General features: G+C 44.8%; 2 protein-coding genes across 2 annotated transcripts in view; both read left to right on the top strand.

The window, feature by feature from the left end:
- l(1)G0020 (RNA cytidine acetyltransferase l(1)G0020) overlaps window positions 1-1,841 on the top strand; it is a 42,588-nt gene extending 40,747 nt beyond the window's left edge. The window contains exon 19 of the mRNA XM_075688577.1: window positions 1,716-1,841. Within this exon, the coding sequence (XP_075544692.1) occupies window positions 1,716-1,788 (73 nt within the window). The 3' untranslated portion in view covers window positions 1,789-1,841. The remainder of the gene's footprint in view (window positions 1-1,715) is intronic.
- Window positions 1,842-3,824: 1,983 nt separating this feature from the next.
- LOC142577731 (transmembrane protease serine 9-like) overlaps window positions 3,825-14,294 on the top strand; it is a 32,420-nt gene continuing 21,950 nt past the window's right edge. Inside the window, exons 1-4 of the mRNA XM_075687184.1 lie at window positions 3,825-3,888; window positions 7,212-7,247; window positions 10,812-10,891; window positions 13,970-14,061. Of these exons, the coding sequence (XP_075543299.1) occupies window positions 3,828-3,888; window positions 7,212-7,247; window positions 10,812-10,891; window positions 13,970-14,061 (269 nt within the window). The 5' untranslated portion in view covers window positions 3,825-3,827. The remainder of the gene's footprint in view (window positions 3,889-7,211; window positions 7,248-10,811; window positions 10,892-13,969; window positions 14,062-14,294) is intronic.

Here is a 14,294-nt window from a genome sequence, read left to right as displayed (position 1 = left end):
TCATTTCGGCTGTCGAGGGTGCCTGTGAAGCATCCGATGAGGATGACTTCAGGGGCAGTTTCAGATGAAGATGCAGCTTCTGCCATCGAATAGCTCAGTTTAGTAGTTGAGCTTACGGTAAATAAAAGTGCGTCATGTTAAGAGTTCTTCGTTTTACTGAAATGATATAGGTGCAGCCATATTCGAATTATTTTCTATTTCTTGGCATGGTTCAATATATATGGCTTGACTTGCAGTTAAACCTCAATATAAAGAGGTCGGTAAAATCAGCAATTTGCTTTGTTATATCGAAATTTCGTTGTATTGAAATTCGACTTTTTATGCAAATAAGCACAGTCGCCGATCGATTTTTTTTTACACGAAAAGGGGCTGCAAAACTTTCTGAATGATCCAGCAATGGGAAGAAAAGCAAATTTGAATGAGAAAGCAACTCATTTTGATAAATTTGGGAGTTGGCGATGAACAATACGGTTTCATGCCGCATACGTCAACAATATGTTATTATCAGCGATACGAATTAAGCGAAGCCAGCCACGCTGTCGCATGCACTCCACCCCTGCAGCTGATAGCGTCGCCCGCACTGGGACGACGCTATCAGGAAAGGTGCCGGCAGCAGGGAGTGAATGCTTCGCCTGCCTCTCGCTATAACGGGTCACTCGAGATTAACACAACCTCCAATACTAAACGTGTGGGAAGACAGCTTACATGGTGCCACGCCTTCTCGGCATGCCCACTCTTGGCACACGCAGCAGATTGCAGGGTACGTGCCTGCGTATGCGGTCAGCCACGCTTACATCTCTGTGCAGCCAGGGCCAAGATGTGTGCCAAAAATTTAGCCGCGTGCCAACTTAACCTTGACTCCGCCCCTCGCGCGCACTCGATTGCGTTACCATGAGCTCGCTTCCCACCCCTTCTTTCCCTTTGCTCATGCGGGAAGAAGGCGGCACTCGCAAAGCCAGCATCTTTAGCTTTTCTTGTCTCACCCTCGCACACTTTCACTCGCACCTAAAGCACACAGTGCGCAGGGTGCGACAGGATCTCATCGCACTCAGACTTTATACGGAACATGATGCAGCTCTACTTTGGCGGTCACTCTTGTAGCAAAGGGCACAATCTAAGGAGCGATTGCAAGCAGCCACTTGTAATTCAGTCATTCGACCATCTTCGTCTGCGGAAGTTTCCATTAATTATCTCAGCATTCCCTTCAGGCGGCAGTGAAATTTCTTTATATTGAAATCGCATACAAACACACTTCATTATATTGAAGTTCTAGGTACATGATGTTCTATAAACAAGAGGTTATGGAATGTTAAGTACTTCATTATATCGAGATTTTCGTTATATCCAGGTTTAACTGTATATGTATTCGTGTCTGACCTATCTTCGAATAAATATGGTATATACTTGGGCTTCTCACAGCTTTATTTAATATTCACCTGCTACATGGAAATGTTATGGCACAGCAATAAGTTTCAGGGAGCAGTAGCGCACAGGGATGTATGATGTTTTTATGGCCAAGAAGAAACATCATTGGGAGGATGCATTAGCGGGATTGTATTATATACATGGAATGTGGTTGCAATGTTTCCTCAAGCCATTTACTACTACCATTGTTGAGGTTCTGGCACCGCTTGCTGCCATCACTGTGTCTAGCAAACCTTTAGTACTTCTAGTGTGATTTTAAGAATCTGAATCACTACTGCTTCTCCTTGCAGCATCAACAAACGTCCTCAGGAGATGGAGACGCAAGAGAAACAGCATAAAAAGAAGAAGAAGAAACGAGTGTAATCATTAAAAATGGTGTATTCAATACAGTGTACAGTAAACGAAGCTAAACCAGCTGCGCTTTCCCTTGTGTTCCTTGCATCCATTACATGCTGCAAGCAAAAGAACTGAAGGTTGGACAAATTGGTTTTGATTGATTTTGACATTTACTGACCAAAACAAAAGCAGGCATGCGGTGATGAACAACGCAGGTGAACTGGTGTCCTATATTACATGCACTCCTGGAGTAGCCTAGGGGTGTCTTGATGTTTACATTAAAGGGACCCTGAAACGATTTTGACGATTTTGTACAAACACACCAAGTTGTAGAATAGGTCCTTCTGATCATTAATTCATACGTCTAAGTGCTCCGCGTAAAGCGCGCAATTTATTGTAACGTTTTAAGAATGTATATCGCTGCCGATTGCAGCACATCGCTCAGCTGAATTTTAAGCCGCCCCTACCCATTTGACATCATTTGTCATTTGCCCCAATGACGTTAATAGGGCGAGCTATCCAATTGGCTGCCCACGGCGCGTCATTAATAATTTTTCCGACTTTATGGTGACCAAATGTTGTTTGTAATAGTTGGAATGTTAGTTAATTTGTTTCTATAAAAAGAAAGTAACAGAAAGAGAATGCACAAGAACAATTTCTCACTAAACTTGAGCACTTCCAGCACACAGCAAGCGTTGTCTGCTTTTTGTTGCAACATGCTCCATTTTGACGAGAGCTCCGCAGTCAGAGTCGTACTGGGTCTTTTCGCGAGCACCATGATTTGACTTTGTTGCATTGTGGGCTGCAAACGTAGTGACTGGCAATATGTCAAGCAGCAACATAGTGTCCGTCTGCAAGGCAGCAGAAGAGTGGAGTGGCTGCAGCGAATTTACGTGTTAGCGGCCGTCACTTTACACCAGAAGATCACTACCACAACAGAGTTTCGAGAGTCCAGTATTCGGGTAAACGCATGTGCAAGGGGACAGGGCCTGGCCATTTGACTGTGCCGTTTTGTAGGATGAGCAGAAGCGCAAACATGAAAGGTCTGCACAGTGCAGCCACCTGGTGGCACAAAGCTCAACCAAACACAGTAGCAATAACGAAGTGTATTCTTCTTTGCTGCTGGTGTAAACTTTTCACAGGAGCGTAATCGTTAACACATTGTTTTTGTAAATGCTTAAAATGTTTTACACTTGGTTAGTGCAATATTAGCTCTTTGTTTGGCTGGTTGAGCTCCGTACCAACGGGTGGCTGGACTGTGCAGACCGATCAGGCAGCTCACGTACACCTACGCTAAAGTTCCTTCATCAGCTTGAGTTAATGCCTCCACCCATTTGTCGAAAGGCCCAGCTCGCCTGTGGTTACTGGAATACCAGACACGTTTGGCGCTGTGACAGAATGCTCGCAATGAAGCCGCTTCGATAGCTGTCGCCTGGAGTCGACTGCCAAGCAGCTGGCGGAAAAGTTGGAGAGGCTTCATGTGCTCGCTCCTAGAGATCCGGAAGTAGACTACACGACATGCCATCATGACGCAGAGCCAGTGCAAGGCGGAGCTCAATGAACGAGTTGAGAAAATGCATGGCTATGGAGGAGGGCAACTTGTAATCGTTCGTAGCTCTCTTAATATGAGACACCACACACAAATTGTGGTGCGAATGATTAACTTTAGCTGTATCCTAAGCGTCTGCAAAATTTTTCCGAGCCATTTCAGGGGCCCTTTAAGTTTCATGCATACAAATTTCATAGCCCAATAGCATTAAGATGTCAGGTTACTTATTATTTTGGCTGTGGTACTATTTCTCTTGCAAGCTGGAGCTTACATGTTCTGTCCTCGCAAAAGATCCCCTCCCCTTTATGCCGGCCATCACAGCAGCTGTTTGGGTGCATTCAGATGTCATTGTGTAAGAAGTGCCCCTGAACTATACTAAAGATCAGTGGACAGCACCAATGGACAAGGCAGGGATCGTTGTACACTTGCATGCATATCCCGTAGTAGGTGGCGTGCTTTGTACTTTGAGGCCCGTTTGCTTTCGTTTTTTGAAATATTTAACTGTGAGCTAGCAACAATGAAACAAAGTGGGTTGTCATCATACTTCGTTTTCCTGGTGGCACTCTGGAGATTAAGCGGTAAGTGTGCGATAACAAATGAAGATGCTCTTATCATATGTCACTTTCTTGGTGTTGTAGTGAATAAGAAAGTGTAAAGAAAAGATGGGAAAGAAAAGTGTTGACATTGTCAAACTCACTGCTACATTGCATGTAAAAAACATCCTATCAAGGAGGTTTTATTTTGTATGTATTTTTAGAAGAGGGTAGCTCGTAAGAATGTGCTCTTGCACAATGTCCACTAGAGAATTGCTGGAGTTCTCAGTCTTGACAACAGTGACTTGATCCCACAGCATTACTGTATGTGTTCACTCTCTCCTGTGCTGTTATCATTGCCATATTCATATTTGTTTGCATTCATTGTGAAAGCTGCTTGTCGCCATTTAGGGCATCCTTGCCGATACCTTTAGTGACGTGCAGCACAGGACAGTAGCTCATTCAAACATGTTAGTGTTGGTAATGGTGATTCATGTGTAATCAAAAAGAAAAGGGTCACCAAACAGCAGTAGCTAGCCAAACTATTACTCTAAAGTTGTTCTACAACAGCAACGATGGCTCACATGCACACTGTCACAGACTTGAAATTAAATGATCGAATGTAGTTTTCTTTTCTGGTGACTTGTTCTGCCTAGGAAACAACTGATGAGCATACTGATGAGTACATAATGGAATTTCGCCCAAGTACCCGGAACACGTATTGCTATAAAGATTACATTATGTAAAGGTATGGTTAAGCTTGGGGGGGGGGGGGCTGGGTGCTGCCATAATCTATCGGCTGTTTTTAGGCCCCTGCCTGTAAAAAGTAGGAGCATGTGCTTACCTTCTACACCTGTAGGAAAATATGAGCTATTTTGTCCTAGTTGACACAAATAATTGTTTGAGGAAAGTTGCGCTAACAAAGAACTTGAAGCTGAGCATCTAGCATGCTCTGATCCTGTCATTTGCCACATTTCTGTTTCTTGACCTCCAGAACAAATTTAAGGCTCTTCTGTAGCTGATAGCAGCAGCCCACAAAGAATCAACGAAAAGGTGCATTTCTCTGTTTTACAATAATAATGGCATTGAAGCATGGTTATGTTAATTCACAAGTTTCTCCGTGCCTTTCTTTAACGTGATTAGCATTCTTGGTCTACTTCAACCACTTTGTGTCTGTCTGTCTAGCCTATTTGAGGCGTTCTTCAATTTATAAAAGAAATCCTTTAAAATTTTTTGCCGTGCTTGGTGGATTCGAACTCGCGTCAGACGGGTTCCTCAAGCACAGCAGCCCAACTCTACCACTGTGCTGCAAATGCTATTTTTTTCTTCATTGAGCGCCGTGAATGCTCACGGGCATCGAGGGATTGTTAATGAGCACTGGTGCGCCACCGGTGCAATCTCGGCAGCCACGCAAAAATAAGGGGACTTCGAGGGCGTGCCGCTAGATGATGTAGCGTGTCCAGAGGGAACCGCGAGAGAGGAATCCGACTGCAGTGCACGGCTGATACATGATGCCTTTCAGCCTTTCCCTAAGGTGATAAGATGTGTTCCCTAATGTGCTGCACAAAATAGCGCCTCTTCCTCTCTACATTCTCTCTGGCGATACGGTGTGTTGCTACATTGCTTGAATGCTTATTGTGTTTAAAGTCGATGGTCATCAGGAGATGGATTCTATCAGAATTTTTTTTTCTCTCGGAATCGGCTATGTGCTGGACTTGAAATCAAGATCAAGTTAACACCACTGGCATATTGTACGAAAAAAATTTTTCAGGAGGGGAGAGGGCGCACCCACTAGACCGATGTATGGGCGGGGGAGAAAGGAGGGAAGGGGCTGGGAATGCCGCATACTAACAAATTTCGGAGGCGGGAGGGTGGGCACATTTTCGGTGTGCCACCCCCTGGCTACACCACTGGTTACCAGAAGCAGCAAAAAAGAACGTCCATACATGTCGTTCATTTGCCAGTGTTCTAACAGAGGGCTCCGAATCTTACGCACATCCAGTAGGAGTTCAGAGCAGAAAACTACCATGCAATTGATATTATAAAGCAGAAATCTTATGTGCACCAGCTTTTTAAGAAAAAAAATACAGAATATCTGCGACTGAAAATAAAAAAATAAACAGTGAAACAAGTGAAGTTAATCTTTACAGAATGAAAGTTTATTTACACATAGTATCTATCTTGGTCACTCTCGGGCAGCACTTTATCGCTTGCTATGGACCGCAACATGTCCTCCGAGCCGAACGGCTCCGAAACAATCGCGAGCTGGATGGTGGCCCTCGCCTAGACTAACCGCTTAGCTAGTTGTCTTTCGAGGCAGGAAAATGCCGAAAACATCTGACGTGAGTTTGTTTCCAAATAAATGATCTTTCGAATTTTGTAATTGAACTGAAAGTGGCGCGCCATCGTTGCCATCCTAGGCGCAGTTCTTTCAGTGATCCACTGCAGCTTGCAGGCAATTTTCGGAAAAAAATGAGCGAGTTAGAAGCACCTAAATACAGAAATTATTCATTGTGAGCTGCCGTTCTTGCGTAGACTGAAAACAGGTGTTTTTGGCAGGAGATAACATAGAGAGCACTCACGATACATGTGCGTTACATAGACTAGGGTCAACATTAGGGTCAGGCCAACACCCCTTAGAACCATTTTCAGGCAAGTGCTCAAAATTTTAATGTTGCTTCCAGCCGGCCTGTCGTCCCTGGCTGGTCAGACGCGTTTGTGCCGAACAGTCAAATTTGAATTATTCAGCAAAGGCCAATTTCAGGACCGAAATAGTGAAAGTTTTGGCCCATGGCAATGTATCAGCGCCGGCTGCGACTCTCAGTCGGTAACGCATAAACTGAAAAAAAATTAATTCGTCGATGTTGAATTAACGAAAGTCTACTGCACTCGATTTCTTGTTCAACTAGTGGTGCACCCGTGCTCTACTTCTTATTTTGCACTTGCCGCGATGGCTTAGCGACTATGGTGTTGCGCTGCTACACGCGAGGTCGCGGGATGAAATCCCTGCCGCGGCGGCCACATTTTGATGGGGCCGATATGCAAAACGCCTGTGTCCCATGCATTGGGGGCACGTTAAAGATCCCCTGGTGGTCAAAATTAACCAGGAGCTTTCTACCACGGCGTGCCTCATAATCAAATAATGGTTTTGGCCGGTAAAACCCCCAGAAGTCATTTGTTCTGTCACCTGATGGCCGGTTAAAATAAGTTGTCTCTCTTTTTGGGCTCGGAAGTATAAATCATTATTAGAGCTCCGGGTATATGTTATTTCCTCAAAAGAGGGATCAGTAAGAATGGAGCGTAGCCTGCTTAATAAAAAAGTTAAGCTTGTCATATAAAATTAAACCTGTGCTCTTATTTTTTTTCAGGCTGCGTTAGAGAACCGCTGTTTCAGCAGAACTGCAGTAAGATAATTTCGTTTGTTTGCTTGCTTGTATAGATGTGCTTTTCTGGTGCTTATCATGGTAATATTGCACACTTGTTGTAGACTGATTCACTCAAGAAGACGCACCGCTGTGGCTTAGTGCATGTGGCGTTGTGTTGCTAGGCACGAGGTCACGTGTTCGACTTTCGGCCGCAGCGGCGGCGGCTTCTTGACTGGAGGGAAATTAATCCGGAGTCCCCCTCTACCTCGTGCCTCATGATGAGATCTTAGTTTTGACATGTAAAACCCCATAATTTAATTTCAATGTTCATTGCGATTACATGGAAGACTCCAGGCGCCTTTTTACCGTCGGCGTCGCCGTGATGTTCCGCATAAAGTACAAGGGCGATAACACCCTCACCGCGTGCCACATGCTGTAGGTGGTAGTGAAAGCGCACAATGGAGGAAAGCAGGAGGAAACGCGCCATCTTCCCTTGCGCGAAAGGCCCCGGGAGTAGGGGAGGGGGAGGGGTGGCGTTTTGTTTGGGGCGCCGACGATAGTGGTTCAATCTCGCGCGTGCAAGGGAGGAAAGTGGGGGAGGAAAAGCGCCATCTTCCGTCGCCCACATTGCGCTGGGAAGAGGGGAGGGAGGAGGGGGCGACGTTGCATTCCGGCAGGAACCGCGCATTGCGCGGCCGCACGCATCCCATCTTGAAAGCGATCTGCGTCGGGGGCTGAATCTAGGTGCGACGGCGGCTCGTAACATTGTGCGTACTGCGTTCTCGCCGCTCAGTTTGCGTTTAAGCGATACACAGCACGAAGGTCACTTCTCTCGCTGCTGCGTTTCCTCACGCCAGTGTTTTCACAGCGAGTGTCGGATCCGCAGTCATCGAATGTAATGTGTTCATGTTTGCCTGTGCGCGCTGGCACCGTGCTTGTTAATTTAGATAGGAAGCGAATGTTTACAAGTTTATACGGTCGATAAAACTACTGTACCTACTTGATATAGCTTTCTACGCATTTGCTAGCGCAATTGATGGTTCGCCTTTCGGGCGGAACTGCGACATTAGAGAACTTTAGTGCGTCCGGTACTCCGGCAGGCGCGGGCAGTTTGCCGGATGAGCGGGGGCGTAGATTGGTGGCGCCAGCTGGTGGTGCGAAGCTCAACCACCTAAACACAGAGCCAATTACTATATTCTTCTTAGCTGGGGTGTAGGTTTCCGACAGCAGCGTAATTGTTAACACAATTACGCCGCTGCCGAAAATTTGCACCAGCAGTGAAGCAGAATAAAGTAGGTTACTGCAATTTAAGCTCTGTGCTTGTCTGGTTGAGCTCTACAACACCAGGCGGCTTCACAGCTCCGGCCGCTCACGTTTACGCCCCCGACCATCCGGCAATCCGCCCAAACCGCCCCAGTTTGCCGGAATAGCGCACACGCTAAAAGTCTGTATTATAAGCTTGCGAACGGTGGCATCAAACAAAGCTGCCGTAAAGTGCAGCGGTGACTAGTATTTTCTACTCTGAAGATTAAAGCATGCTGCCTTGACACACGGATTTTTGTTAATTATTATTGCGAAAGAAATTATGTAGGCACTCCATGCAAATTTTCGCCGTCGGGGTGAAGTTTTCTAAAAAGTCAGTGCTACATATATCCAGTTGGATTGCGCGCCGTGTGCTGTGGGTGTGAGGGAAAGCGTACGAGGGTGAGCCGAGAAAGATATGGTCGCTTGATGAGCGCCGTCGTCCCGCGGGCCCAATTTGTAGGTTGCATCATGGTCGCATGATCAAGCGGGCACTAGAGGAGGAGAGCGCGGGGCTCCTGCTTTCCTGCCATAGCCTCAGAGGAGGCTATGTTCCTGCGGTGGCTGCGCATGGCTGTTCCCGCCGTGTTTTGTTGATAATCTGCGGAGGGTGCGAAGTTGAGAGCGAGCCGAGATGGCTGGTTGCTTCATGCCGGCTGTCTTCTCGCGTGCCTATAGCGTTTTGATGTCGCGTAGACGCGGTGAAGCGAGAAGCAGCACGAAGCATTCGCATTCCCCTGCCGGCACTCTTTATCACGCCAACGCTGTGCCAGCTAGGGGTCGCGGCCATCGAATGAGATCTGTTCGTGTTAGCCTGCGCGCGCGTGACGCCATGCTTGGTAATTTGATTAGTAAACGAATGTTTAGCAATTTATACGGCCGATAAAAGTGCGGTACATGCTTCGCGTAGATGTCAAATGCTTTGTTATCGCTATCATATTGCTTTCGCACGAAACTGCTTCTTTTTTCTTCTTTTTTTAACGTATATGGTTGTTCCAATATCTGGCGAACTTGTCGGGTGCTGTGACTGGTACTGTGTACGTGTTTGTACGTGCCACATATGTGCCGAGCGCGTTCTCGTGCCTGCAAAGATGTTCACTGCTTGTGAGTGCTAAAACTGTGATCCACTCTTGGTTCGTCGAGGAGGTTTTAGATACTCGCGAAATGTGAAAACACCCGTGTGCTTAGATTTGCGTTGTAGAAACCTAGGTGGTCAAAATTAATCCAGAGTCCACCACTGCGGCGTGCCTCATAATCCCACAATTTAATTTTGTTATGGCTTTAGATACAATATATTAACTCCTTATTGTGTGCTAATTGTGATGCGTGAGCTATGAACCAATCGTGGCGGGACGCCACGGTCTTGTCTACTCATTTATTTCAATTTTAACAACATGATTGGTTTCGCATAGCTTTATAAAAACAGGATTCTAACTTATATTGCATTGTTTCCACAGAAGCGTCCTGAATTAATAGCCTACGCCAATATCGCCGCGATCGGTCCATATATGTGAGACGGGAGTGCGAAGTCCGCATGATGCAGTCAATGAAAAATCCTGTTTCACATGGTACGGATTTGCTTGCGATTTTGCACGTGCGACGTCACAGGCGCGACATATACATATGTGCCGTCGGCCATTCAGAGGAACTAAACATAGTCGCGGCGTGACCACTAACAATGCGGATTGTTGGGAACATCACGGTGGCCTGCGTGCGTTTGCTATTTTTTTTTTGATAGATTAATATGCTTTCAAGGGCGAAAAGTTTCAAGAAAACGATTTCTCGCTTCTTTGATACTTTGTTTTCACCGAAGCGTCCCTTCAGCAAAATATAAGTGATACAGCTGCTGTGTCTTTACTGCGGATACAGTGAGCTAGACCAATGCCTCCTTTACTTTTAGTAAAGGAGGCATTGGCTAGACGGCTGATTGCGCAATTCTAGTAAAAAGACGATACTAAACCTTGCAAAAGGTGCTCGCATCATTGCACCCGAACGTCTAATATGTTGTATCTGTGCAACAGTCTCCAAAGCTAGCTTACATATGTTAAAAAAACAGTCACAGTTTCATCCGTGAATTTTTGAGGATCGCCTAACGTGAAATGATACCTACAGCTAACGCGCACTAGACTCACTCCCCTCCCCCTCCCAACCCCCTTTTACGTGAACATGCATAATGAACTTCACGTGTATAACAATCGCAATTCGCATTCTACATTCGTGGTTGCTGTCGCTGCTGCAGCGACGTCAAAGCAGTATAATAGGCGCCGTAAGAGCTCATGTGCTGTTTCCTCTCTCACCGAGGCTGTGGCCTGGAAAATTCAGTGGAGTCGAGAATACTGGGCGGAGAAGAGGCCAGGCCCCCTCATCGGTTTCCTTGGATGGTGAGTAAAGAAGAGACTACGCTTGAGAAGGGCCAGCTTCGGGGCCACGACAACAGTGTGTATATACCAGAAATCGCCTTTCGCAGATAGCACAATTATAGTCCTTGAAACGGTCTAATCGAAGAGGCGAACATTTCTTGCATGAATCGAAATCGATAATCGATTAGTTAACAAAAAATAACTTATTAAGTGTTTAACTAGTTACCTTACGACTTTGGCGCAGCCAGAATATCTTAAGTCGGGGGAGGGGGGGGGGTGTTGAGGGCACCCACTTCATCTGGAGGAGGAGCAGAAAGCGGGGAGGGGGGCTGGGAAGGCCGCGTACTAACGCATAAATTTCAGGGGGGCGGGGCACTTGCTTGGTGCGCCGCTCCTGGCTACGCCACAGCTTTACGGCACATACTACAATTTTACAAATTGTAAGTTAGACCATGATCACAGGCTGGTTCTGCCCGATTTTTTCGGAGGCCATATAGCAGGCAATCGTTTACCGAAAGAAAACGATGTCGCATATACCAAGTGAGTTTTCCATAAATCCGTATGGTGGTCGAATATTTATGAAAGGATAAAATTGTCATCTACCCTAGAGTATAACATTGAATGACTCGGTCTGGTAGAACGACGATACAAAGGCGTCGCACAGGTTTCTTATAGTAAGAAAGCTTTGCACTTGAAGAAAACTTCGTCCTGCTTCAGGGGATCGAACCCGGGACCAATGCACTCTGTCATCTGAGCTAACCAGAATAACTTTTTTCATACATTATATAGTTATTGCAGCGAGTACATCGTATGTGAGCATTACACAGGCAAAATGCAATACATCATACTTCGATTACTTTAGAAGGACCCGAAGGGCACGTCATGCTCGACTAACAGCCGATGAAGAAAACAGTCACATTTGACCCTGATAGGAGGGAACGACAGGCAGCTATAATCAAAAGTGAGGTATGCCAGTCCAGTTGAAATTCTGCTTGGTCATACATATGTTTTTTAGGTCAACAATCATTCGACTACACTGTACTTAAAAAAAAGAATTGGCTAAGCATTGTGGTCTAACATTCGTATCTTCAATAATCTATGTGGTGTAATCAGGAAAAAAAAAAACACATCAAAGGGTCCGTCATCTTCATCGGGTGCAATCAAGTATGAGGTGAGCGGGGCACAGCGCAAGGGCGAATTAATCGACAAATTGAAGCGAAGACACACTGAGCATAAAACGGTAAAGAAGAAAGGAATGGTACCATTTTACTCTTTCACAAAATGGCGTCGTGCGCATCTCAAATAATTTATTTAGAACGCGGCAGTGTCTGCTGAGCGATCTTGCTTCTGTTCACAGTATATGAGTCCAGAGCTGGCGAAGTCGCTGAAGTCTGCTGAATTTCTTTCTTTCTTTCTTTCTTTCTTTCTTTCTTTCTTTCTTTCTTTCTTTCTTTCTTTCTTTCTTTCTTTCTTTCTTTCTTTCTTTCTTTCTTCTTTCTTTCTTTCTTTCTTTCTTTCTTTCTTTCTTTCTTTCTTTCTTTAATTTGCTTCTCGCACTGAAACGATGACCACCCCACGCCTGTCTAGATCTCTTCATTTGCAATGATGGTATCCACCACCGAACAGTCCACCACCAACAGTAATTTGTTTACTTTCAACGCTAGGACTTGTATCTGGGCCCTACGTAGACTACTACATTCACAAAAGTGAGGTCCGCTGCTGCCTTTCAACATCTTACAAATTTTACTTATACAAATTATACAAAATAATAATGATTTATTATGAACACAATGGTGTCCTGTGCTTCATGACAGTACAATTGATTTATTTCCTCTTCTTTGTCTTTACTTCCTTCCTCTGCTCTCACGTATAATGCTTTCCATCCATTATACACTACGCAGGTACTATTCACTATAGGTAACTGCATGCACTGCGCTATAATCGTGTTGCTTTCATCTTTGTATACCACAACGCCAGAGTTCTTCCGCACGAAATCGCATGCCTAAAACACCTGCTTCATCTCCACAAATATCCACCAACTTAGAGATTGTTTCTCAGGTAGGCGATGCGTCTCCAACTTGTCTAGTTCTCGACACGACAAATTAAAAACAAACGCAATAATTGATAGCATTATTTCCATTTCATTTATGTAGACTACTCTACAGGGTGTTATTTCTTACACTGCACCAAATAAAAAAGAATTGCCTGTTGCAGATAGCACAATTCTAATTCTTAATCTAAATTACTCGATGGGGCGGCCATTGCATTTATGAGAAATCATACTTCCTTTGCGAACGGACTCCTGTGTAGGTTGTTTTCGTTTAAGGAACAACCTCTTCATATAGGCTGCTTTTCTTTTTTACATAATTAAAGAAAATTGTACATGGCATATAGTGGACATTATTTTCACGAGAAATCTAACTGCAGAATCAGTACGTTGATTAACAATGCTTTATTAATTAATTTAAGTCTAATTACTTTGTGGTACATGTTCAAATTTGCAGGTTGTATGTATAGTCCCTGGCAAGCCATGTCCACTTAGAGCAAGTTCTAAGGAAATGACACCAATTTCGAGATATTTCCCAAAGTGTGAAACTAAATGCATTGTTACAATTATCCTTGAGCTCCAATGCATAAAAAGGCATCCCACTAAAAAAAGAAAAAGAAAAGTGAAACTGCATTTTTACCGCAAGTTCTGAGAGCGTTTATCTTAAATCGCGTTTGTTTCAAGTGCATTCCGAGTGTATGTGCCTTGTAAAATCACCGTCTTCAATGAGTATATTTCATTATGTACTCTAAGGTTATAAGTTAAACAGTTGATTAGCGAAATGTTGCTAATTAGGTAATTATGCATCATAATTTCTTGCGCAAGTAAAGGCTGCCACTTCCAGTAATCCAAATCAGCAGGTAGGTAAGTGCTATATACCACAGGTGATTTTAAAAATTTGGTTAACAGTTAAAGGTATGATCTAGTAGAAAAAGTGTGACTTCCTCTTTCGCGAAGTTCCCGATTCATGAGCGTTTAGGTGAAGAATGTAATTGCATGTCAAACCTACTCGCGTGTACCGGTGCTTTCACATGCTTTTCGCTGGAGCACAGGTGGCCCTGGTGGACGAAGAGGAGAAACTGGTGGGTGGAGGATCGCTAATCGGCAATCGACACATTCTCACGGCCGCGCACTGCTGCTCAGAGTAAGATATTTACACATGATTATTTTTTATACTCCTGCCATACCCTTCCATACTTAGGATGATGAGTCATCATACCAATAAATTGCCTACAGATTCATTCATCACAAGAGGAAAGCTGAGAGGTAGACCTGAACTACTCTGTTCTGGCCTGCTTCGTAGCGTTGGGCAGGGGTGGGGCTAGGCGCAAAGTGAGAGAGAAAAAGTGAAAAAAGGGAAGTAGAAGAGGAAGAAAA

This window comes from Dermacentor variabilis, chromosome 4, assembly GCF_050947875.1.
Source record: "Dermacentor variabilis isolate Ectoservices chromosome 4, ASM5094787v1, whole genome shotgun sequence".
In the NCBI taxonomy this organism is placed as follows: Eukaryota; Metazoa; Arthropoda; class Arachnida; order Ixodida; family Ixodidae; genus Dermacentor; species Dermacentor variabilis.
This window is presented reverse-complemented; position numbering and strand designations above follow the sequence as displayed.